The sequence below is a fragment of the Natator depressus genome, chromosome 6 (genome assembly GCF_965152275.1).
Source record: "Natator depressus isolate rNatDep1 chromosome 6, rNatDep2.hap1, whole genome shotgun sequence".
NCBI lineage: Eukaryota > Metazoa > Chordata > Testudines > Cheloniidae > Natator > Natator depressus.
Window position 1 is genome coordinate 109,369,902 of NC_134239.1, and position 27,356 is coordinate 109,397,257.

The window sequence follows — 27,356 nt, forward strand, 5'->3', positions numbered from 1 at the left end:
TCTGTAGCCATTGAAAACACTAACTCCTGTTATAAAACTTCTGTACAGCACAGAGTTTTATAATTTGCCATAGTCTTCTCAGAAGAGGTCCAGATCTAAGCAAATAATGAGTCTCATTCCTAAGAAAAGTCGTCTTTCTGTATCATGCCTGAAGTCACTGTGAAAAAGGTAGAGAGACTAGCACTGTCCCTCCCCAAGTACTTGATCTGTATTCAGTGTGTATAAAGCTTCAGGTTACATTCAGCTCCATGGAGTTCAATTTCTGGACTAGGCTGCTGCCTTTGCTATGGAGCAAACCACTATGATGGCTACAATTATACTGTATCACCATAGGGCCAAACCTTCTCATGAGTTCTCCACTGCAGAATTCTAACAGGAGACCGATAGTGTTTGAATCAACACGGTTATTCCACCCCATAGAATTAGTGTTCTGTCTACTGTTCTTTACAGTCTCTCAGGCACCATGCATTATATTAGTGTTCTGAGTGCCAAACAGGGTACTATTTAAGGGGAGAGGAGCATGTTGGGGTAGGAGCCTAGATATTCTACATTTCCCCCTCCACCTCCCAAAAATATGTTTCTCTATTTGGGGCATGAGTTATAATAATCCATTTCTGAAGAGCCCTCTTTCTTCTCTGTCTCTTAAGATGGTGTGCAGAACAATAAAAACATTAGTCCAGCTTTTATCGCACTTCAGAGAAGTGGAATTAATAGCAGAGGATACAACACATACAGGGCCAGCTAAGATAGTATTAAAACCCAACGTAGGGAAAAATGCTAGGTGAACTGAGATGCTCTGAGACCCTGGTCAAAGGGCAGCAAGACCTATACTAACTAGGAGTAATTGCTCCACTGTAGTTACTTGGGATGAGCAGCCACTTATGGGAGGAGAAACTGTTTATTTGCAGATTTAGGTCTCATCCAAAGTTCAATGAGATTAATACAAGTCTTTCCCATCTCTTTTACATTTTCTGTCCTAACACATTAACTACATGTAACTAAAAAGATACTAGATGTGGGAAGTGTTATATGCTTTTGCACTGGGAATTAGAAAACAGAAAATAAACATGTACATATACCATTTCAACACATCCTCTAGATCAAAGCAGAACTGATGTTTTTAATTTTAGCTTTTTGAGGTTTTGTTTTTATAAGTTGCTGAATTTATTTTGTAGCAGCTGGTAAAAAACACAAACTTTACCACAAGGCTAGAAATCAAATTTACCAAATTACGAAAAACTAGAACAACAAAAAACCTCAAACGGGGGAAGAGAAAATGTAAAACATAGACACATACATATGTATAATTATACATTTTAATGTACACACACACAAGGTTAGTGACTGTAGACCATAGACCACATGTAGATGGGTGAAAACCACCCATACCCAGATGTGCTATTGTATTGTACAGCGTTTAGAATAATGTGTTCTCTGAGATCTCCAATGCTGAGGATTGGGCAGATACAAGAGTTTTCCTTGCTAGAAGTCTTTGTACATTCAAAAGAAATACAGGCTCTAGTTCTAACAGCAGGGTTTGGCCCTTAGCAACTACATCAGTTTGGCTTAACAGACTGAAGGCACATAAATGTAACTGAAATTGTGAATAGTGTCCCATTTAACATAAAAGGCTCTGGTTACAGATTTAAAAAAACAACAACACTATAATGAGCACTGTTACCCCTTTAGACCCAGGTAGGGTGAGCAAGTGTGAAAAATCAGGACACTTTTTTTTTTCGGGAAGGGAGGGGGATATAGTTACTTATATAACACTAAGCCTCTCATCTTGGGACATCCGGTCACCCTAGACCCAAGTGGCTGACCAAAGTTTGGGGTCCTGCGCGTTATTTAGTTAGGAGGAGAAACTGATGGAGTCAGGTATCTTCAATTGCAAACCTGTTTATTTACAAAGAATGTACAAAGTCCTGTTTCCCTGAATGCAGGAGAAATAAAACAATAGGAGATAGTTTCTTTGCTCATAACTCCAGGACCCTTTCAGCCAGCACTCTCTCTCTGTCTTTAGGCTTTTCTTAGAGCCACAGGGCTGTGTCTGGCTTCCTACGCCTTCTGTTTCTGTGGAGTTTCTCTCCTTCTCTTCCTCACACAGACACATCTCTACTCAAAACAACACCCAGCAAAACTCCGCCACCTACATGTGCTTTTGTTTTGAGTGGCAATGTGTGTCTGTGTCTGGGGTCGAGGCTGATATTGTTTCACAAAAGGAGCTTAACTGTTTCTTAGCACTCTCTTAAATGCAGGGCGTTAGAGACGCCCACCCCACCTTCAATGACATTTTGTCCAGCTCACCTCACCTCCCATCTTAACTTTGCCCACCACCTTGATGAGGCCAAAAATGGTGACATCATAAACAACCAATCCCAGACAGGAAGAAAATAAACACTAACAAAAATTACAAATGATACAAACTTAACTATTTGCATAGTGTCCTTCTGCTCAAATATGTTCACATCACCAACTTCAAATAATGTTACGCCCCCACCAGCTCTCTTTGGAGTTCTTCTCTCCTTGCCTGATTGTCTGTCCATCCCCAAGGAGGAGCCACTTACAGTGTGCTCTTGAAGTGTGTCTATTGTTTCTGTGGAACTGGCTTGCTTCACCCTTTATGTTCTAAAGCAGGACTCATTACTCACAGCACTTTCCCAGCCTCAGCTTCCACAGCTACATTTTATCTTTGGAGGACAGACACACTGAAATCCTGTCCCCCCGATACCTTCTCAGATGGTCCTTATGGAGTGCTTTGGTTTAGCCCTGAACCCAAACGTATCCTATACATCACATCATTTATTCAGGTTAGTACTGTATAGGGTCCCTCCCAAGGTGGATCCATCTTAGGGATCCTAGCCTTCTTTCTCCTAGGATTGGTGAACCAGATCAGGTCCCCTCTTTTAAAAATCAACCCGTGTGACCTTACATCATTTAGCCTTTTCATCTGACCAGAGGCTAACCTTAGATTGTCTCTACAAAAATGTGAGCTTTTTCAGTTTTGGATTGTAGGGTTTCTACATAGTCCAAATGGTCTAAATCCCTTTGTTCCTCTTCAGGAACTCCCTACATGCGGTTTGCTCGGGTCCTTAGCTCAGCACAAACATGAAGAGTGCTGGGGTACACTTTGTACTCTCATTGACTGCTGTTCTATAAGCCATCAAAGGAATAGGATATGCTGGTCTCAGTCCCCTTCAGTACCATTCTACAAAGGTAGTCAACTGAACTCACAGTGTTCAATTGAATCTTTCCACCATCCCATCAGATTATGGGTGTGCTGTGGTGCTGCAAGTTGTGTGGACCTGTAGAATATCACAAGCCTGCTGAAATATTTTAGATTCAAAGTTTCTCCCTTGACTGGTGTGTAACTCCCTCAGCCCCCAAGTCTGGTGAAGAATTCATTCACTAAGATCCCTGATACTGTCACAGCCTTTTGACTTCTTATTGGGTAAGCCTCAGGCCATTTTGTGAAATAGTCCACAGCTACCAGCAAGTATTGATTGCCCACCTCTGTCTCAGGCAAAGACCCAACGCACATCAATGGGAATATGCTCTATTGGTGCGCCCATGAGACACTGCTGCAAAGGGGCTCTCCTTGTCTTAGGGAGACCCTTCTTTGAATCACATTTCCTGCACCAATATTCTGCATTTTACCCAATAGAAATTCTCCCTTCACTTGGCTAAGGTTTTTGCAACTCCAAAATATCCAGCAGTTTTAAAATCATGCCATAACATCAGAACCTCCTTTTTCAATGTATCTGATACAACCAGCTGGTATCTGTATCCCTCTGGCTGGTTCCTCCCATCTATTATACAATATTCCATCTTCCAATCCAAGCTTTTCCACTATGACCAGAAAGCTTTTACTGTGGTGTTGCAAGGTGACAACTTTCCAGGGTGGCTGTGTTTACCAGCTGATTTTCCAATCACACACTATTCTGATATCAGGATCCAATCCACTCTTTAGGAACCTTTTAGTTCTGGAGTCCATTCCCGCAACCCTGTGCCTATTGTTCCAGTGGATGAAGTAGGAACATTTGTACTTTTGCATATTATGTGAAGAGAGGAGAAAGCCATCTCTTCTGAGCACCCTCATTCACTTGAGCAACTAATACTTTGCTCCCCTGGTCAGGGCAGTGTTTGCAATTATCGCCCCCAACAAGGCATCAGCACTACTATGTGCTTAGAGCAGTGCAATTTTTCCAACCACCTGGCAAGTTGCTCCTCGGGATTTCTGAATCCAAACAGCCATTGCAGGAAAGCATGGTTTGTCCTGACCATAAACTTCTTACCATATAAATAAGCGATGAAAATGTTCTACATATTTAACCACTACTAGGAGTTCTTTCAGGGTGGTGGGATAATTTCTTTCAGGAGAACTTAGACTTTTGCTGTAAAAGCCACCACTCTCTCAAGCCCTCTTCCCTTGTGGCAGTACCACCCAACAGGAAAGGGGTTTTGAAACATGAGTAGACCAAGACAGGTGCAGCCACTAGAGCCTTTTTCAGCTCTGAAAATGATGCATCACACTCTGCTGACCACTGAAATGATTTCCATTTCTTACCCAACCTAAGCAATGGTTTTGCAACATTAGCAAACCCACAAATAAACCTTCTGTAGCGGGAGCAGAGTCCTACAAAATTCTGCACATTTGTTTCAGAGTAACAGCTGTGTTAGTCTGTATTCGCAAAAAGAAAAGGAGTACTTGTGGCACCTTAGAGACAAACCAATTTATTTGAGCATAAGCTTTCGTGAGCTACAGCTCACTTCATCGGACCGTTCTGCTGTTCCCTATTTAAGTGTACACCACTGTGCTGGAACAAGTGCAAGGGTTAGTCTGCACAGTGCTGCAAATGCACACTACCAGGGTGTGATTTCTAAAGCACCCTAATACATTTCATACTAATTGGTCCATGCAGACCCTGCTGGTGCACACTAAGAGTTCCTTAGTTTCAAACAGCACTATGGAAAGCGCACTAGGAACTTTTTGTGCACACCCCAGCAGGGTCTACATGGACCAATCAGTGCTTAAGATATGCACGTTGCCGCTCCATGTAGACAAGCCCCAACAGAACTCTGTGAGCTCACCTTTACCTCTTGGCCCCTTGTAGTTTTCTTCTATATCAGCATTTACTAGATCAATTGGTTCACATTTTGCAGCCAATGCTCTCTTCATTACTATTTGTTGCTTGTTGGAAACATTCAGCAAATGAATCTGTTCCTGTTTAAAGCCACAACAGCTTTAGCAGCTAAAATTCCCCCAAGACCCTAGGTCTCAAAACAGGTTTCAATCACAGCCCATCTTCCTTTTTCTGGAAAGCTACTATAGCATGTCGCTGTTATGACGACTTCTGCCCACAGAAGCAGGGAAATGGTGAAATGGCTTAATGGTGAAATCCTAGCGGATCTTAAACATAAAAAAGAAGCTTACAAGAAGTGGAAGGTTGGACATATGACCAGGGAAGAGTATAAAAATATTGCTCGGGCATGTAGGAAAGATATAAGGAGGGCCAAATCGCACCTGGAGCTGCAGCTAGCAAGAGATGTCAAGAGTAACAAGAAGGGTTTCTTCAGGTATGTTGGCAACAAGAAGAAAGCCAAGGAAAGTGTGGGCCCCTTACTGAATGAGGGAGGCAACCTAGTGACAGAGGATGTGGAAAAAGCTAATATACTCAATGCTTTTTTTGCCTCTGTTTTCACTAACAAGGTCAGCTCCCAGACTGCTGCGCTGGGCATCACAGAATGGGGAAGAGATGGCCAGCCCTCTGTGGAGATAGAGGTGGTTAGGGACTATTTAGAAAAGCTGGACGTGCACAAGTCCATGGGGCCGGACGAGTTACATCCGAGAGTGCTGAAGGAATTGGCGGCTGTGATTGCAGAGCCCTTGGCCATTATCTTTGAAAACTCGTGGCGAACGGGGGAAGTCCCGGATGACTGGAAAAAGGCTAATGTAGTGCCAATCTTTAAAAAAGGGAAGAAGGAGGATCCTGGGAACTACAGGCCAGTCAGCCTCACCTCAGTCCCTGGAAAAATCATGGAGCAGGTCCTCAAAGAATCAATCCTGAAGCACTTACATGAGAGGAAAGTGATCAGGAACAGTCAGCATGGATTCACCAAGGGAAGGTCATGCCTGACTAATCTAATCGCCTTTTATGATGAGATTACTGGTTCTGTGGATGAAGGGAAAGCAGTGGATGTATTGTTTCTTGACTTTAGCAAAGCTTTTGACACGGTCTCCCACAGTATTCTTGTCAGCAAGTTAAGGAAGTATGGGCTAGATGAATGCACTATAAGGTGGGTAGAAAGCTGGCTAGATTGTCGGGCTCAACGGGTAGTGATCAATGGCTCCATGTCTAGTTGGCAGCCGGTGTCAAGTGGAGTGCCCCAGGGGTCGGTCCTGGGGCCAGTTTTGTTCAATATCTTCATAAATGATCTGGAGGATGGTGTGGATTGCACTCTCAGCAAATTTGCAGATGATACTAAACTGGGAGGAGTGGTAGATACGCTGGAGGGGAGGGATAGGATACAGAAGGACCTAGACAAATTGGAGGATTGGGCCAAAAGAAATCTGATGAGGTTCAATAAGGATAAGTGCAGGGTCCTGCACTTAGGATGGAAGAATCCAATGCACCGCTACAGACTAGGGACCGAATGGCTAGGCAGCAGTTCTGCGGAAAAGGACCTAGGGGTGACAGTGGATGAGAAGCTGGATATGAGTCAACAGTGTGCCCTTGTTGCCAAGAAGGCCAATGGCATTTTGGGATGTATAAGTAGGGGCATAGCGAGCAGATCGAGGGATGTGATCGTTCCCCTCTATTTGACACTGGTGAGGCCTCATCTGGAGTACTGTGTCCAGTTTTGGGCCCCCCACTACAAGAAGGATGTGGATAAATTGGAGAGAGTCCAGCGAAGGGCAACAAAAATGATTAGGGGTCTAGAGCACATGACTTATGAAGAGAGGCTGAGGGAGCTGGGATTGTTTAGTCTGCAGAAGAGAAGAATGAGGGGGGATTTGATAGCTGCTTTCAACTACCTGAAAGGGGGTTCCAAAGAGGATGGCTCTAGACTGTTCTCAATGGTAGCAGATGACAGAACGAGGAGTAATGGTCTCAAGTTGCAATGGGGGAGGTTTAGATTGGATATTAGGAAAAACTTTTTCACTAAGAGGGTGGTGAAACACTGGAATGCGTTACCTAGGGAGGTGGTAGAATCTCCTTCCTTAGAGGTTTTTAAGGTCAGGCTTGACAAAGCCCTGGCTGGGATGATTTAACTGGGAATTGGTCCTGCTTTGAGCAGGGGGTTGGACTAGATGACCTTCTGGGGTCCCTTCCAACCCTGATATTCTATGATTCTATGATTCTATGAAACTTGTTCACTATGAGCCAACTGCCTACAAACCATTTGTTTCACCTGGGCTACTTCTTTAACAGGAATTTCTACAGACTGGATTTGTAAGACACCAGCCTGGCAATTATTACACAGTTATTAGCCATAAAAAAAATTCAAACAATTATCAGCTCATCCACTACTTTGGCTACCCAGATTTCTTGCTCTAATTCCAGAGGTCCAATTTTCAAACCCAATTTTCCCAAATAACTCCCTAGTCGTTGTCTCTATTTGAAACAAATTAGTTGGTTCAATTTGTCAATAGATCCCCTAATCCGTAGGCTTTTTAGCATGTCTGGTTTAATAATTTATGTTTGAGCCAACATCCACTATGGCCACACTTTTCACAGATCCCAATATGTACTCAATAGCCAAACTTCCAGTTTTGTTCTTTAGCTGCCCAGATTTTTTTTTTTTAATGACGCTGGTCCTTGCCAAGATTTGCCCCTTCAGCATGGTGTCCCCCCATTTCCCAGCTAGGAGTGAGGCTTTCATTAGATACTTGTGATGCTGTATTCTGGCCTACCTTATATTTACAATAGTCCCTTTTATTATTCATTTTTTCCACAGTACTAGCATTTAACTGAACTGCTTCCCTTAGTTTTGCATGATTGCCAATTTCCCTTGTTTTGCAAACCAAAGTTATCAGTTTTTCTAACTGTTCAATAAGGTCATGAACCAGATTATAAACACCTTCTTCCTCATACATAGTAGACTCAGAGCTGTAGTTATAGCCTAGGGCTCATAGCACTCAGCTTCCCTCTTCCTCACGAGCAGCTGCTTCCTCTTCCGGTGCACCTCTGCAAGGAAAGATTCAAGTTCACTAGCAAATTCCATAGCTTCTCAGTGTGCTCATCTTGATCTGCAAATCCAAGTCCAGCTGAGCATCTATAAAATGGTCTGTTGCCAATTTACCCTGGAAGTCCTCCTTGGTGTCTGAATATGCCAGGAATGCAAATCTTCTCAGGTCCTCTGTCAGGCCAGGTGGGGTCTTCTTCCCTCTCCCTCTAGCTCTATTTAGCTGCAAGTGAGGGTTGAATTTAGACACCATCTTATATAACCTCACATCAGTATGAAATTATGCCCCCAGATTGTATTTGGAGTCCATAGCAAAAGAGTGCAGACACTGGCCACTGCAGCAATTGTTCCGCCAGGTGCTCTGCCCAACACAGTTGTCCACACCTGAATAGGAAGCCACAATTCAAAAGTACCTCTCAAACTGAAAAGAAAAAACAAAGTTGTTTGCATGGAATGGAGAGTGAGGGATTTCCAAAGGCATAAACTAAGACTGAATTTCCAATCTTTTTCCGCCAAGGAATCTATATAAAACTCCATATTTTGGTGCCTTGGGGTCACTCCCAATGATTTGACAGAGTAAAGTTTGTTGATGTTCAAGGTTGCGAGACCCATCTGTTTACTCAGGTTTTTGTCTGTCAGCATAGTTGGAGGGGGATGCTTTGAGAGTTCCAGCTTTTTTTGCTGGGGGTTTCTTTAGAGCCAACATAATTTGTTACTGTGTTCATTTAGAAGCTTTAATTTGTGGTTTTGAAGATTGTGTAACTGCACTAAGAGGTGGCAAGAGGCCCATATGAGGAGTTCAGCAATAAGTTTAACAATACAGTAAATAACTGTTCAGTAATTTGCCCTGTACTGAGCATCATGGCATGCACTATAAGTTATTAGTCCGGGCTCAAAGACAAAGAACAGTCCTAGTGCATTAACATGTCTTTATGAGGTGCCTAGTAAAAAGGAAATAAAAATGCAGTTCCATTTGGATAACAGAACATTGAATCACTTCACTCACTGTTGTCGCACATTAAGGATGACCCACAGTTAGCCTCGGGACTGAGGGCACAGTTATATTATTTCACAATAGTCTATTTTGGAATAGAAGAAGAAGAATGAGGATAATACTTTCACAGGGCCTTTCTCCATGGTTCTCAAGACAATTTTCATGAACATTAAACCTTCTAGACCCCTGTGAGGTAGTTAAGTGTTATTACCTCCATTTTACAGATTGTGAACCTAAGACAGAGAGGTATGCAGCCAAAATTTTCTGAAGTGTTCATTGAAGTTAATGGGAGCTGCAGATCCTCAGCACTGCTGAAAATCAGGCACCAGACATCTTAACTGAGCACACAACAACAGAGGCATTCAGAATTAGTGACTGCTTTTGAATACTTAGGACTAAGTGACAGCAAGTCAGTGGCAATGCTGGGTATGGAATCCAGAGCTTCTGACTATGAATCCCGTGCTCCATCCCCTAGACCAGTGGTCTCCAAAGTGGGGTGCGCGCATCCCAGGGGATGTGCAAGACCATCCCTGGGGGATGCACAGCACGGCGGCAGCAGCGCTCCTGGACCTCTGATTCTTCGGCGGCAGCTTGGCTCTTCCCCGCTCCGCCTTCGGCGGCACGCCGGCGGCAGCTCGGCTCTTCCAGGCGGCACGCCGGCAGCAGCTCGGCTCTTCCCCGCTCCGCCTTCGGCGGCACGCCGGCGGCAGCTCGGCTCTTCCCCGCTCCGCCTTCGGCGGCACGCCGGCGGCAGCTCGGCTCTTCCCCGCTCCGCCTTCGGCGGCACGCCGGCGGCAGCTCGGCTCTTCCCCGCTCCGCCTTCGGCGGCACGCCGGCGGCAGCTCGGCTCTTCCCCGCTCCGCCTTCGGTGGCACGCCGGCGGCAGCTCGGCTCTTCTCCGCTCCGCCTTCGGCGGCACGCCGGCGGCAGCTCGGCTCTTCTCCGCTCCGCCTTCGGCGGCACGCCGGCGGCAGCTCGGCTCTTCCCCGCTCCGTCTTCGGAGGCACGCCGGCGGCAGCTCGGCTCTTCCCCGCTCCGTCTTCGGCGGCACCTCGGCTCTTCCCCGCTCCGTCTTAGGCGGCACGCCGGCGGCACCTCGGCTCTTCCCCGCTCCGTCTTCGGCGGCACGCCGGCGGCACCTCGGCTCTTCCCCGCTCCGCCTTCGGCGGCACCTCGGCTCTTCCCCGCTCCGCCTTCGGCGGCACGCCGGTGGCACCTCGGCTCTTCCCCGCTCCGCTCCACCTTCGGCGGCACCTCGGCTCTTCCCCGCTCCGCTCCGCCTTCGGCGGCACGCCGGCGGCACCTCGGCTCTTCCCCGCTCCGCTCCGCCTTCGGCGGCACGCCGGCGGCACCTCGGCTCTTCCCCGCTCCGTCTTCGGCGGCACGCCGGTGGCACCTCGGCTCTTCCCCGCTCCGCTCCACCTTCGGCGGCACGCCGGCGGCACCTCGGCTCTTCCCCGCTCCGCTCCGCCTTCGGCGGCACGCCGGCGGCACCTCGGCTCTTCCCCGCTCCGCCTTCGGCGGCACGCCGGCGGCACCTCGGCTCTTCCCCGCTCCGCCTTCGGCGGCACGCCGGCAGCACCTCGGCTCTTCCCCGCTCCGCCTTCGGCGGCACCTCGGCTCTTCCCCGCTCCGCCTTCGGCGGCACGCCGGCGGCACCTCGGCTCTTCCCCGTCCGTCTTCGGCGGCACGCCGGCGGCAGCTCTTTTTAATTTTTTTCCCCTTCCCTAGAGCTGGCCCTGGGGGTGCCCGATCTAAAAAAAAAAGTTTGGAGACCAATGCCCTAGACAATACTCCACCTGCCTATTTAAAGTATTTTGCTCCATCCCCAATTGTCATGAGAAGTTTATATTCATACTCCTCTTGATCATGGAAAGGGTTTTTTTCTGTGCATTATATTATTTGCTGTCTCTGTCTGTTTGGGTTTTTTAAGTGAACATTCAACCTGACTTAGTCAATGTTGATTTAACTGGTTCCATACTGTTACAGACCCCACTGCATGCAGCAAATCCCATCCTACCGCTTCAGATTAAATTTGATAATACATATTTGTTACCCCATGCCCAGAAGATCAAGTAGACAAGAAATGGTCTAACTGTCCCAATAAAGGCAGTGCTCAGATATTACCGCAACAGGGGACAGATATATACCCAGATAACCAGGATAGACCTAGATTTTTGGAGGCTTAGAATTTCTCAGAAAGAATGAGACAAGATGGTCATGAGATAAAGGCACCAGACTGAGACTGAAGAAGTCTGAGCTCTATTCCCTGTTCTGCCACAGGCCTATATTCCCCATCTGTAAAATGGGGATAAATAGCATTTCCTTTCTGTTTAGGTTGTAAGACCCAGACCCACTTCAATGGCAGCTAGCTAAATACTTTTGAGAATCTGGGTCTAAGACGGGGTGGGCAAACTTTTTGGCCCGAGGTCCACATCTGGGTATGGAAATTGTATGGCAGCCGTGAATGCTCATGGTTCCTGGCCAATGGGAGCTGTGGGGGTGGCGCTTGGGGCAGGGACAGAGCGTGGAGCCCTCCGGGTGCCCCTACACAAAGGAACAGGAGGGGGGACATGCCATTGCGTCCGGGAGCCGCGCCGAGCACTGGCACGTGCAGAGCAGGGCAAGCCCCAGACCCCGCACCCTGTCGGGAGCTTGAGGGCCGGATTAAGACGCCTGAAGGGCCGGATGCGGCTCCCGGGCTGTAGTTTGCCCACCCCTGGTCAAAGCTCTTTGGGGACAAAGACTCATCTCTTAGTGTATCTTTGCACCTTGCCTAGCATAGTAGGGCCCTGATCTCAGTTGCAGCCTGTAGGCGTTTCTGTACTGGAAATAAGAAAGGACAGTAATGTTCAATGACAGGAAATTACCCCCGAGGGATCAGAGTGGAGAGAATGAAGAGCCAACAGGTCACAAGTTCACCGGCTTGTCACTGTGAAGGGATACTTGGTCAAGGTGAACTCAAGGCTTCTGCTTTCTGCAGCAGAGGGAAGAGCCGGCAGGGGTTATGTAAGATTACAACGGGAGAGGCGGCCACGGCTCTGCAAAGAGGCGAGAAGGATCTCTCCCTTCACCACCCGCAGCAGCACGGGGACGTTTCAGCTTTCGGACAACAGCTACCCCTAGTGGCGAGGAATCGCTTCCCTTTTCTCTCGCCCCTCTCGTTGATTTCGTGCTGTCAACAGGTTTAGTAACTAGAGGCGGCGAGTGGTCATTAACCTGGCAAGCGCCCCCATCCCTTCCTCCAGCACAGACCCCCGGCGGCTGCAGCCCAGCGAGGCCGCTTGCAGTCGCTCCCCGGCCTGGGCGCAGGGCGCACCGCGGGCTGCCAGGGGACCGGGCGTTTGTTTGCTCATCCAAGGCAGAGCAAGAGCGAAGCGCCCCTTAACCAAACGTACCTCCTGGGTACAGCCCCTTCCAGGGCCCAGCCCTCCAGCGTGGCCAAGGCGGAGGGTACCCCTGTCCGACCCCCACACCCCCAGCCTCTCCCAGGCCACGGCCCCGCCGCTCCGCTGGGGAAAGTTCGCCCTGCAGCCTCTGGCTCCTGAAGTTAGGGAAGGGGGGGGCGTGTCAGGGACCCGGGGAGGGGAACCCTCGCAGCAATAGCCGCGATCAATCGCAGGGAGTTACTGCTCCTGCCCCCGGGGTGGAGGCGCCTGGGGGGGGGCGGCTATGGCGGGCACGCGCGCTGCCCCCACACGTGCGCTTCCCCCCAGGCGCGCACACCCCTGGAGCGCAGTGGGGAGGGGGCGGGGCCGCGGAGCTCGCCTGTTGCATCGTCCAGGCCGGGTTGTTTGTAAGAGAGTGTGTGTGTGTGTGTGTGTTTGATATCTGCGCCGGAGCCCCCAGCAGTGCCCTGGCTCTCGGCTGCTGCCGGATAGTGGCTGCTCCCTGCTCCGTGGCACGTCCCTCGCAGCTCCTGTCCGGTCTCTCTCCTCCTCCCTGTGTATTTTTAGGTCATTGGAGTGGAGGGTAGGTAATCCCCGGGTTTAAGTTCCAAGGGGGCGGGTTCTGGCCGGAGGTGGAGTCACTTTTCATTTAAATCCCTGACTATAAAATGGGCTTAAAGAGACGCGGGATCCCAGCTGCGCTGCACAGAGCCCGGCAGGCAGGCGTGTGTCGAAGGGGGCGGGAGCCCGGCAGCCGTCAAGATGCTCCACTCCCTTGGCGTTCACACCTTGCAGCTGCTCACCCAGGTCGCTGCCTGCATCCTCCTGTTCCCCCGCTTCCTGCTCACCGCGCTGATGCTCTGGCTCCTGGATTTTCTGTGCATCAGGAAGAAGGTGCTGCTGATGGGTAGCAGGGCGGAGGAGGAAGCCTGCCCTGGCCAGGAGCCGCCCCCGGACGACCCCCCGGTCTGCGTGTCCGACTCCAACCGCATGTTCACCCTGGAGTCCCTGAAAGCCGTGTGGCACGGGCAGAAGCTGGACTTCTTCAAGTCAGCCCACGTGGGCTCCTCCGCCCCCAACCCCGAAGTCATCCAGCTGGACGGGCAGAAGCGGCTCAGGATCCTGGACTACGCCCGAGGCAAGAGACCCCTGATCCTGAACTTTGGGAGCTGCACCTGACCTCCCTTCATGGCTCGCCTGAGGTCCTTCCAGCGCCTAGCTGCGCACTTCGTGGACATCGCTGACTTCCTGCTGGTGTACATCGAAGAGGCTCACCCCTCCGACGGCTGGGTCAGCTCGGACGCAGCCTACCAGATCCCCAAGCACCAGTGCCTCCAAGACCGGCTGAGGGCGGCTCAGCTGATGCAGGAAGGGGCGCCTGGCTGCCCCCTGGCAGTGGACACCATGGACAATGCTTCCAGCGCCGCCTATGGAGCCTTCTTTGAAAGGCTCTACATCATCCAGGAGGAGGTGGTGATGTACCAGGGAGGCAGAGGACCAGAGGGCTACAAGATCTCCGAACTGCGGAGCTGGCTCGACCAGTACAAAAACCGGCTCCAGAGCCCCAGTACGGTGGTCATCCACGTGTAAAAGGAAACTGTGCTGGGGAGAGGAGGGGGGGTGTGCTGCCCCGGGGGGGCCCGGGGGTGGGGTGTGGCAGGAGCTGTTCTCTGCTCCTCTCCCTGGGGACGGCAGGCTGCTGTGTGAGTTTCATGCACGAGCCATCGTTGCCCCTTCTCTGATCGAATCATGTTGATTTGCCAGCCCAGCTGCGTTCATGCTGCATGTCCTCGTGCATCTTGTAAATACCCCCTTTTTTTGTAACAAACAAAGCGTTCCCTATTTTTATGGAGGTTTTTCTAGGGGGTCTGGGTCCGCGCGCGCGTGTACACGAGTGCTCTCTGCTGAGTGCCCGGAAAACACTAGTTGGGATTTCTAGTCTCTCTTGGTGACGACCGATTTTGAAATGGTTTTCAAAATACCAGGAAATCGAGTCCGATGTTGTTAGAGACTGGAAGTGCCACTAGCCGGGGCAAAACGGAAAGTCCTATTTATGGGGGTCTCCCTCCTCTCTTTTTGTAAAATGTTCATTTTTTTTAATGAAACTTTTTATAGTAATAAAGATCTGGAATAAAACAACACGCCTGCTCTTGGCTCCTCGTCAGGGAACTGATAAGCTAATGCAATCTCTGCCGTGTAACCCCCCTCCGAGCTGCTGGGGCTCCGGCGGGCGGGAGGAGATAGCTGGGGCAGGAGAGGCGGACCTGCACGGGCTGGGGCCGCAGGAGGGCGCGCGCTACCCCGGCTACTTAGGGCCCCCAGACAGCGTCCGCGCTCTGCAGAAAACCTGCCCCGGAGGGTGCGTTACAGCCTCCCCCGCTGAGCTCCGTAAAGTTACAAATCAACCGCTACCGCTGCGGAGCCCCCTCCGGAGGTCGCGCTCACCCCGCGCTTGGGGCTTCCCGCGAGGGGCTGGGCGCAGGCAATTCCGCCCTTTTCCCCGGGGCGGGCAGCAGCTTGCTGACGCCGCAGATGTCTCCACCGCGTAGCCCAAACTGTGCCCCGGCTTCCCAGCTGCGCGCACTGTAGTAACCTGCTGGGCTCCGGCCCGCGTGCCGCCCCGCAAGGGCTGGGAAGCCGCTCCCCGTCAGCCTACAATTTAGCGCATCTCCGAAGGCCCCGATTCAGAGGAGGTACCTGGGCACCTGCCTAACTTTAAACAGCTGGCCAATCCCATTGACGGCAAGGTGGCTACTCACCTGGTTAAACTAAGGCACCTGGTTAAGCGCCTCACTGACTCCAGCTCCAAGCCCTAGCTGAACAAAGGACAGCTGTGCATCCCCGGAGAGCGGACAGGTCCAAATGCTCAGGGTTCAGAGGGGCAGCCCTGTATCAGCAAAAACAAGGAGGAGTCCTTGTGGCACCTTAGAGATTAACACATTTATTTGGGTATAAGCTTTTGTGGGCTAAAATCTGATGAAGTGGGTTTTAGCCCACGAAAGTTTATGCCCAAATGAATGTGTTAGTCTCTAAAGTGCCACAAGAACTCCTCGTTGTTGTGGGGTTTTTTTTTTTCCAAAATGCTCAGTAATCTGAAATGTATTAGAAGAATGGGTTAGTGGGGGATGGTAGCCCTATTTTCCTCTGTGTGTCATCAATCCCACAGGCTTTTCTGTAACCCAAACCTTGGGAAAACAGCAATTTGATTTCAAGTTGCAGGTGTTCATTACTACATGCTGCTTTGAAGTCCTAGGGTAAAACCAAACAGGGAAAATAAGTCATCATCAATTTATGATGAAACCACAAAGGCTAAAACATTCAATTCATCTGACTGCTTAACAAGTATATGAAGCCCAAGCAAGAATCCAGAAACAACACTTCTAAGTGATTATGCCCAAGTATTGTTTTTTTCTGCCTTGGACATGATCTTTTTGGAAACCATCAACAAATGATGGAAGGTTTAGAATAACCTTTCCTCATAAATCAGGTTACAAAGTGGGCATGTTTTATCTCCAAGAAAAGAAGGGGGGAGGGGTGTTAACAGTCTTCAAATACCTTAAGGGCTCTTATAAAGAGGATGGGGATCAATTGTTCTCCATGTCCACTGAAGGTATGGCAAGAAGGAAGAGGCTTTATCTGCAGCAAGGGAGATTTAGGTGAGGTATTAGGAAAAGTCTTTTAAGGACAAAGATAGTTAAGTTCTGAAATAGGCTTCCAAGGGAGGTGGTGGAATCCCCCTCATTGGAGTTTTTAAGAACAGTTTAGACAAACACCTATCCAGGATGGTCTAGGTTTACTTCATGCTGTCCCAGCACAGGGGGCTGGACTCAATGACTTCTCAAAGTCCTTTTCAGCCCTACGCTTCTATGATTCTGCAAGTAATGACCATTGGAAATTTATTAATCACACTTATCAACACATTTTGGGATAAAGGCATCTTCTTGTAATGTCTTTAATAGCTCCTCGCATAAAAAATCTGTTTTAGGAAAGATGAAGGGGAGAAACTTAAATTGTTGCAATCTTCCTGATTACGTTTAACAAGATTTCCCCCATATCAGATTAAATCTAATGAGAAATCAGAAGAACTTTTAAGGCAATTTATGTCCTATTATGCAAACTAATGTTGTTAACTTTGCAGAAAACAGTTTATAAACATATTACAACCTTCTCTTTTCAGAAATAGGTTGCCATATCCATACAACCACTTCAGGCTTATGGAATGTATACCACTTAATTCCCCTAATAAGTCTGCAACCAAAACTATATTGGCCAACATTTTCATACATGTGCACCTAAAGCTAGGCACTCAAATCAAACTGGTTTCATATTAAAACTGCTGGCTCCCCACAACTCTCAATGACTTCAGTAGGTGCTGTGAGTGCTCAGCTTTTCTAAAAATTAGGTCATTTTGATATAGGTTCCAAAATATCAAATCAAGTACCTAACTTTAGGCATCCAAGTTTGAAAAATTGGATGTTCCATAGCCATGCATTTAATATGATACCTCTCTGCATATTTGTGGGTCTGCACAACTTACCATCTTGATAAAGGGAAACCAAATGGCCCCATCCATTTCATACCTTCCTGAACTGAATCCATTTGCTGTCACAAACATTAGTCGCACACACAACACGGGCCGTCTCTCGTGCTGTGGGCTACAGGGGATTATGGTTATGGGGTTACTGCTTCTCATAGACATATAAAATCTCTCACACATCTTCCAAACCTCCAAGAATAGTTTGCTTTCCAAAGTCAGGTGGTGAAGACTAATCTTAGCATCTGCAATGAAACCCTGACCCATGGGGGAAGTAACTCTTCTGAATTACCCAAAGCACTGCACTCTGCAACAGTACCATCATCATTATTTTGACTCTCTGTCTTTTGATTTGAGCATGGAACCGGGTACAAGGATCACCATTAAAGACAAATGTTTTACCTGTCCATTGACACTGCAATCTAAAGTAAAAAATTAATTAATTCTATTTGAATGGGTCACATCTAAGGATTTTTTTTTATCTGGCTCTGGATACATTTAAAGCATTTAGGTTTAATGTTGGAATCTTTCCCCTCATTCTGTAAACCCTCACCAGAACACAAAAACTCCGTTCCCCTCCCTCAGCATATCAATCACTTCACTTCTTACTCTTGCAAACATTAGGCTGCCTCTTCCACAAGGATATCATTTTCAAAGTGATAGGTTCAACTTCCTTCAAAACTATTCCTGCGTTGGAAGGACCCAAAGCAGTTAGCAATATACTCCCCCGGTTTAAAAAGAACAGAAGAAAAGAGCCAGCTCCTGGAAATAAACTGAACGGCTGTGCCCTGTCATGAATCATTTACATGAGAGGGTTCAAAGGAAATAAGCCCAGCGATGAGTATCAGTTGGTGTTCAGATACTCTCATGAAATGCACAGTCTCCAGTCTTTCTTAACCCTGGGAGTTGGCTATCTTGAATACATTGCTGTTCTCCTCTTGCAGTGCACTGCTGTGTTACTCTTCTTCCCAGGACCTAACAATGGACACTGTTTCTCTCACCCATATAGGTATCCTGAGACAATATATGCTGCATCTTATGGCCCCTCCTAAATGGCACCTGGCCTTTGGACTGAGAAAAGAAGACAAAACTGTGAAATCAGAGACTTTGGACATCAATTTGAATAAAGAAAACCTAAGACAAATTACAAGAGTGCAGTGCAAACCAGAGCTATTCCAAATTGTCTCCCTTTCTGGTTAGTTTGTAACAAAGAAAGAAAAAAATTCTGACCCAATCCATATCTGTGCAATCTTACTAACATTAACATCATACAATATTCACCCTGTGCAGCCCCCCTCTTGTCTTCACTAGAACATTTTATCTTGTTTGAAAACAAGGATAAAGAGTCAAGTTATCTGCTACAATGCAGTTAGGGTAGACCAGCATCATAGCAACTAATTGTGATTAAACCCGTGTCCCAGCAGCGATTAAACACAATTACCTGAAATGATGCTGCTCACAATTTCAGTGTCAACCAGAATTTGTGTTCATCATCAGATCAGCTAACTATGATGAAATGCAGATCCCAGCCGCATTTAGACACAATTAGCTGACATAATGCTGAACACAACTTGCCACGATCTAAACAGACGTGTAGTCATGGTCAGCATTGTGTCACCTAACTGGGCTCTTCACAGTCTTGTTCAACTATGATGAAGAGCTCACCGTGGCTGCAGTTTACCAAGGCAGAATTTAGCCAGTAGAATTGGTTCCAGATTTTAGTTTTTCCTTGCTTTGCAGTAAAGTTCACCTTCTGCGTTCTCACTCCTCGTATCTCTTAGTCCCACGTTTCTGGCACACTTTAGTTAAAGCCTGGAGTTTTCTGCAGCTTGCTAGCTCAGGCTCACTCTCATTTCCTGGCTCATAAAATGATTTCCACCCAGACAAAATGTGGAAGGAAGTGGTCCCTGTCTTTAACTGGCTTCTATAGTTAAAGGATCATGCCCCAGTATACCTTCAGCAATTACTAAACTTTGGTAAAAGGCTATTGGAGGTCATCAGTTTTTTATCAGTTTTGAAATAAATCAGCTTTCAGATCCACATTCTTGCTTCTAAACAGAAAGCAGATCACATATTTATCACTTTCCCTTTAAAGAGCAACAGAAGAGAAATTTGCAGTGAATGCCAGGAATCCTTGAAAGAGATCACACTTTCCCTTTTGTACAAATCAAAGTTATCTGATCCTCTTACATCCTCCACTCAAAATAAATCTTAAGCACTGAGGTTTCTCAGGGAAAGTTGTTTAGATCAGATTAGAACAATATGCTCCACTTCTGAAAAGCTCAGATATGTCAGAAGTATTTCCAGTTGCTACAGTGTATTGAGAAACATGCTATTTTAAAACACATTTTATTGCCTTGGCTTTTTTACCCCCCTTCAACTGGATGACAAACAGAAGTCAAAAGGGATATATCAAACAGCATGATTTAAGCTGTAATTATCTGTTCCTGTCAATAGTTAATTGAGTTATACTCTTAACAAAATCACACTTTCAGTGTTCAAGCTTGGAGGGATAGAATATGAAGGAACTTTTGGTGTGGTCTAAAGGGGATGCTTCCAGACATTAAAAAAATATAACTGTCATGTAACATAATGCAATCTCCTGCTCTGAGCAGGGGGCTGGAGTAGATGACCTCCTGAGGTCCCTTCCAACCCTGAGATTCTATGATTCTATGATCTGGTGCATTTTGAGACACATCTTACTACTAAATATTGTGTAATTCTCTTTACAAAATATATACAGCAAAAAGCTCACACACTTGTTTTAATTGAGAACTACTTATACTGGGCAAAGGAAGATATTTTATGACAAATAGGCCAGAGATCTTACTTATTGTTAAAAAAAACTTTTTATTCTTTGTTTTCGCACTTTGTTTCAAATTATCCGGAAGAAGAGAGAGAATCAAACCTTGTCTAGCAACAAATAGTGTCCCAGGTACAAATCTGGAAATGAAACACTCAAACACTGCTGCAAACAATTCTTAATCTAACATTAATTTCTTCTATGCTTCCTTCCACCAACAAGGGATACCTACCATTATTAGTTAGTTAGTTAGTTAGTTAGTTGCTAAGTGCTGTCAGAGTGCTGAGATCTGTACACACATGCAGGAAAACAGAGGGCCTGATTAAATTCTTTCTTGCACCAGTTTTACACTGGAATAACTCATCTGATATCAACGTACTCTCTCCAGATTTACATTGGATTTAACTATGAGCAAAATCTGGGCCGTTGTGTTTATCTTCTGTGACAGTTCAAAACCTCAATTTTTCTACAATGAATTGTGAAAAAACATCCATTTGTTTGCATTTATAGCTTAAGAAGCCATTCTCAACTGGAAGTATTTCCCCATATCAGGGTTAGAAGGGACCTCAGGAGGTCATCTACTCCAACCTGCTGCTCAAAGCAGGACCAAGCCCCAGTTTTTGCCCCAGATCCCTAAATGACCCTCTTAGGCATTGAGCGCACAACCCTGTGTTTAGCAGGCCAATGCTCAAACCACTGAGCTATCCCTCCCCATACAGCCCTTCAGCAGTTTACACCATCAGCAACCTACTACATCTTGTTTACATTCTTTGAACCCTACTGGCCGCCTTCCTCCATCATAAAGTTCCTTCCACTTGGGAAGTTGTCTCATTTTGTTTGGTAGTTATAGCTTTCTTTTGTCAGCCATGCCTACCATTCGCCTGCATCATGAAACTTTCTCAGAGAGAGATTTTTCAAAAACACAAATGAGAGTTAGGCATTCAACTCCCATTGACTTTCAATGGGAGCTGGACATCTAACTGCTTTTGTGTCTTTGAAAATCTCCAGACTGTTCAGCCTTTACTCACATGGGTGAATACTTGCTCCCTTTCATCCCACTGAAATCAATCTTGCTAGTTGTGTGGGTAAGGATTACACAATCTGGTCCATGGAGTTTATGTGTGTTTCTAACATCCAGGCTTCAGGCCTTTCTTGTGTCTCTCTCCAAACTCATGGCTCATTCCCTTTCTCTGGCTTGTGCCTCTTGTTTATATCTTTATATCCAATACTAATTGAATCCCCACATTCCTAGATAGGAATATTTTAAATTTCCTCTCATTTAACACAACTTATTTCAAAAGATCCCTTTGAGCCTGGCTAGGTGTTAGGTGTAGACACTCTGAATCAGATCTTGGCCCCTGACCTCTGACCCCATCTCCTTTGCCATGCAGCACAAAGAGGATGGAGAACATCCCTAACACAGCAGCTGGGATTCCCCTAACACAGGGGAAATCCCCAGGTGAGGTAAAGCCAGCATATCAAGCTCTATCTCACCCATCCACAGGCCTAGGAGGCATGCCTGGATGGGCCATGCAACTGGGGGCGGGGTACATCTGTACATCTGGCACAATTTAGAGTAATCTCTAGGCTGCACTAAATTGCACTGTTGTTTGGTTTGATCCCCAGTAAGGCTAAGGATCACGACAGTGGAAAGGTGGCTTAAAGCCATTTTCCCCCACTACCCACACCATTCAAGGTTATACACCAAACACAACTTGGCTGGAAATGGGATCTGACCCAGAATCTTTGAATATTTCACTTAGCTTCACATCTATTCCAAGATGTCCTGAATAACATAAAGTTCATTTACATGTGGGCTTCTTGCTGTTCTTACCTGACTGGTTAGACAGTATGTAAGTCCCTTGTAGTCCCAATAGTAAGCAGAGTATGTGTATTTAATACCTCCAGGTTGCATCTGATATTATCTCTCCTGGATGGTAAGTGATCCACCACAGTATTCACACCAGCTCTTTATACAGTGAAGCAGCTCACTTCCAATGCTATAGTTACTGTAGTAAAATACTCAAAGCTTTTCCAAAGTCCCAGTACTTCTTATATATGGTATTTTCTATGTCCATGTCCTTTGTTAGTTTGACATAGAAATAGATAATAGAAGTAACTCCTAAAAATAAACATTCTTATGTAGCCAGAGAGCAAATTTACCCCCCCACCACACACACATACACACACACACACACACACACACACATTTCACCTGATTCTGATATCTGTAGTAACAAACGAAAGCAGAGCGATATCTAGTATGACTTTTTAAAATAGTTTTTTTAGGCTGCTGAGCTACGGATTGAGGAAATTCTGGGAACCATACAACGCAGAGCAAAAAGAAAAAATGTTTCAAGTTATTTGATAGCAGCACTTAACCTTTGTCATGAAGGACAATCAGGAAAGAATACTGTGCGAAGCTGTTGTCAGCCAGATTTGTGGCACATGGACGTGGAGAACATACTGTGCTACTAATTCCTCAGGCACATGCATGCAATTTCAAACAGAGATCAAAATTAGCCCAAAAGGGTTTGGGCAAAGTGGGAAAGGGGGGTGCATTTTATAAAGGGAACCATTTATTTGAGAAAGTGATAATTGTATTAAAACTTAAGCAAACTACCAGGATGATTTCTTTTTCTCCTGTCAATGAGAGTTAGGGTCCTTCTACTAGGCTATATGTCAAGTCACTAGCAAATGACTCGAGAGACACATGAGACAAATTCAGGTGGTACTGAATTTGAGTTTTTCTCCACTACTCTTTGCCAGTGTATTTTCGCTTTCAGTTGTGTATTTCTTTTCTAAAAGATATGCCCAGTAAAAAGAAAAGGAGGACTTGTGGCACCTTAGAGACTAACCAATTTATTTGAGCATAAGCTTTCATGAGCTACAGCTCACTTCATCGGATGCGTTCAGCGAATGCATCCGATGAAGTGAGCTGTAGCTCACGAAAGCTTATGCTCAGATAAATTGGTTAGTCTCTAAGGTGCCACAAGTCCTCCTTTTCTTTTTGTGAATACAGACTAACACGGCTGCTACTCTGAAACATGCCCAGTAAAGTAATTACCATTGTAGCTCTGTTTTTCTGAAGTTCATGCAAGTTCATAGTTTTAAAAATTAATGTTGAATCAAAATTATGTGTGTAATATCACAAATATACAACTATAATATGAAGCTGCATTGATAAAAGTTTTACTTGTTCGATGCCTTCTCGAGACCATTTGTGCCATAACACCTACAAGAAATCAGCCAGTGTTTAATGGCTAGGCTGAGATGCAATTAGCAGAGATGCCATAAGATGGGGGAGGGAAATTCAATGAAAAAAATCACAGAAAATGTTCTTTTGTTTGGCTGAATTTTCAAAGTTTTCTGGCTAGCTTTGGTGGACAGCTGAGGGGGATTTGGAGAAAGTCAATATTGATTTATTTATGGAATTGCAAACCTAAAATATACACATAGGAAATGTATGTAAATGCAGATATTTAGATAGATAAATTGGGTATATTTGATTATTTTTCTTCCCCCCACATTTCATAGGCTCATCTTTCTTAGAGCATAATCTCTTCAGGGCATGGACTGCTTCTGTGGGCTAGATCCTGCACATGGATGTGCCCGGGCACAAGCCTGCACCCATGCAGAACCTCATTGATTTCAAGCACAAGCACAGGACTATTCCCAGGTGGATCCATTTGTAAGATCTAGGCCTATGGTTATATGGCACCCAGCACAACTGGGCCCTCATTCTGACTGGGTCTGCTGGATGCTACTGTAGCATAAGTACTTAATAACAATGTGCATGCATGAAGTAATAAATAAGATTAACGCAAAGTACAAGTTTTCCTGTGAGTACGATGAGCTTCACGTCTCACAGCCAGCTGGTGGTTTTGCAGCTTTCCATTGCATCACAGTACACTATGGGCTTTGACAGGGGCCTTTCCATTGACTTCAGTGGGCTTTGGCTCAAGCCTTAGGGCATCTAAATGTTGAAAAGTCGGTGCATGCTCCGGCCCCTGGGTACTTCTTTGAAAAAGTGTAGGATGCAGCAAGCAAATAGGCTCCCGGGAGATTAATAAAAGCACAGTTGCAATTATGGCATCTTTAACTTGAAACTGAAAGAGAGGGCGTTTGAGACAGGTCCACATCCTGTCAATAAGGCTGCACACCTCTTGAGTCAGCGTGGAGGGTAGGTGTAGCTACACACAGCAGTGAAAAGCAGGCTGCATCCACACTGTGGTGTGTAGTTACATGTCAGCGAAAAGCTCTGACACGGGGGAGGCAGTGGGGAAAGGCTCGGTGGCAGGGAGCTGCTGGAACTTTTCCTCACTGCCTCCCCCTGCCACAGCCTTTCCCCGCTGCCAGAGTCTTTCACAGTGGCAGAGCTAGGCTCCAGCAGGTCCCTGTGGTGGGAAAAGGCTCCAGTAGCAGGGGGCTGCTGGAACCTTTTCCCACTGCCTCCCCCCTGCCAATGTCTTCTCCCCCTTGCTGGATCCTTTCCCTCCAGCGGGGAAAGACCCCAGCAGCAGGGAGGCAGCTGCAGGACATTCCACTGCTAAAAATAGCAGTACAGACGAGGAGGCACAACTTGGGGGAGCAAAGGGTTCAGGCATGTCTTTATTCACATCTCTGTCTACACTGCTGTTTACACCCGTGCTAGGAGGGCATGCAGTGTATGTAATCTACAGACAGCCAAAAGGAGCGTGCAGTGTAGACATACCTTAGGTGTGCCTTCATGTAACATGCACTGTGAAAATATAAGAACGTAAAGAAAATATCCAGGGTCTAGATGACACCATAAACCTGCTGATAGGCTACACATTGCCATGGCTGTGCTTTTCTCTTTGCAGTGCTGCTTTTTTTCTAGCCGTACAGTGCATTAACCAGGAAGATAGGACAACCAGATTCTCAATATTCCATTAGCTCTATAATTATGTTTATATTTCCCAAAGCCAAAACTACTACTTTCTTCAGTTTTAAACTTCCTGGAAACTTCCTAGCTTGACTAAGGCTGTCATCTTCTTGGATTTAGGCACCCTACATTTGAGATTAGGTGCATGCAATCTGCCGCACATTCATGATTTTTTTGAAGATAAATGTGAAGGCTTTGTAGTGAGCGGGTATGGTCTCTACAGTCCTGTCTACCTTAAGGAAATACTCATGAGTGTATAGCCATGGAGATGCAAAGCAGGATTTACGCCAGTGCAGTTTCAGCTGGTAACACAGAAATAAGCTACACTGGTTTGAACCCGGCTTTGCACTAGGGCAGTTTTGCTCTGAAATGCAACTACATTGGTGCAAATTTACTTAGTGTAAACAGGGGCTAAGTTTAGTGGACAAACTGTGAAGAAACTGCTGAACACTGACTGATTGGACATGTTTAGTCAATACGCAATTATATTCTTTAAAATTCCAGCATGCTTGGTTTCTCTGACCTTCGGCACAACATTTGTACAGAGGTTTAAGGGCCAAAGCTTTAGTCCTACCTAAATCACCTTTAGCCTATAAAGGTGCTCCTTAAATTTCAACATATAAGGGGTGTCACCCTTAAGGGTTCAGCCTGTAATAGATCACTCTCTCCCGCCCCCCAGCTAATCCCAATCAGCTGGAGATCAGGTTGCTCTATTTAGTTAGCAGACCTCTGAGGAAGAGCTGGGGATTTTCATATGGAGCTGGGTGAGCTCAATTAGAGAGGAGAGGAGAGGAGGCAAATGCTCTCTGTATGAAATACTCTGAAAAAAGGCTAAGTAGGAAGGTGGGAAAAAGCAGACAGGCTACTCCCAGGGTGAGTTGGATGCCTAATTGGAGGCAGGATCCCTGATGAGCTGCAGCCTGCCTGAGCTCCTCATGGGGAGCAACGTGCCCCAGCCCCTGGGGCTGTGGGAGCATAGGACTCTGGGATGAGGTGTAGGGAAAGCCTATCACAACTGAGGTGTGTCTGGGAGGAAAAGGTGGTCTGCTGGGCTGAGGGTCTGGCTGTGGTCAAGTTTTCTGTTAGACGTTGGTAGAAAACTCAGAAGCCTTGGAAGGGGCTGGACTCTGTAAAGTTGTGTGACTAGAAGACCAAGACACTCCTATGGCCAGAGTACACCAACAGAAAATGAGGGAAATGGTGCTGTAATACCATATCTAGCCAGGAGAGGGTGTGTTGGGGCAGCAGTTTTGCTACAAGGGGTTATAAGTAGAATCCAATTTCCCTGCCCATTATATGGGTGATGTGTGGGTAGCAGGGCTATACAAGAAAAGGGGATGCTGTCTTATGGGAGACCACATAAGGGGAAGTGTGTGTATTCGTCCCTCACAGCTTGCTGGAAACTGGAAAAACATCTGTTGACTGTTACCTTGTGTTCGCTGTAACTTTGATCCTGTTTTAAAGCCTTCTTTATCTTAATAAAGCCAATCCTAAGGAAAGGGACTTAAAATAAACTCTCTCCAAACTCTCCTTCAGTTCATCTTCCCAGATGGTGTATCTGCCTACTGTCTTGGAAGCAATTTTTACTCATTGATTTTAATACCATGTGTTAACTTTAATACCAGGCATTAAATCAGGATACATCTGTTTGTAATACTTACTATTATATCCATCCTGTTGAATGTACCATCACTAGTAAATACAACAACTCAGTTTTTGGAAAAGAAGTCAACGCTCAAGCCAGGCTTTTGAGCAAGTCAAGAGACAGCTAAGAATATTATGGGCGTCTGCATTTCACTCTTTAATAAGGCCAAATAAAAACATTACTGGATGGGACTAGTATCAGCTACTGCTTTGATACAGACAAGCAAAGATGATGGCTGATGGTTGTAAATTCATCATGAAGGATACCACGCTGTGTCACTTAGTTTGGGGGTTTTTATTTAAATCTCATGCAAGACAATAGAAAAGTGCAATATTAACTCATGAGTATTTGGACTGAGCTGCATATCCATAACTGGGTATCTCAGTAAAACGTTTCCAAGTCATGACTCAAACTTACCTGCTACACAGTTCAAAAAAATGCAGATTGTCTTGCTATATTTTAATGATTGCTGAAATGTGGTATTTGCAATGGTTCAATTTAATGGTGTGGGGGTTTTTTTGGTTTTTGTTTTTGTTTTTTCCAATCTGTCTGCAATCCTGTCTGTTGATAGGGGAATCTTATATGGCCTTGAGTTGCAGATTTTGTCACCAGGTTTGAGTCTGCAAATGGCCACTTATGTTCAGTATGCTTTAAAAAAATCCTACCCTGAAATCCACAACAGGATTGGCAATATTAAAATGAATAACTTATGTTAATCACTTCATAAATGAGGCATTTCTTAACTACTGACTTAGGATGATGCTCAGGATACCTGGTAGAATTATTTGTTTAGTCTTTCTCCTGTTCATGTATCATTCTTGAACTGATTGATATTTAATGTATTGATAATCCTTCACTGACTAATAGGCGAACAAATTTCAACCTAGCACTTGTAAGC

The 27,356-nt window shown here is 46.2% G+C and overlaps 1 protein-coding gene across 1 annotated transcript in view; it reads left to right on the top strand.

The window, feature by feature from the left end:
* Positions 1 to 14,181, top strand: part of DIO3 (iodothyronine deiodinase 3) — an 88,864-nt gene extending 74,683 nt beyond the window's left edge. Inside the window, exon 3 of the mRNA XM_074956249.1 lies at positions 13,458 to 14,181. Within this exon, the coding sequence (XP_074812350.1) occupies positions 13,458 to 14,160 (703 nt within the window). The 3' untranslated portion in view covers positions 14,161 to 14,181. The remainder of the gene's footprint in view (positions 1 to 13,457) is intronic.
* The last annotated feature ends 13,175 nt before the right edge of the window (positions 14,182 to 27,356 follow it).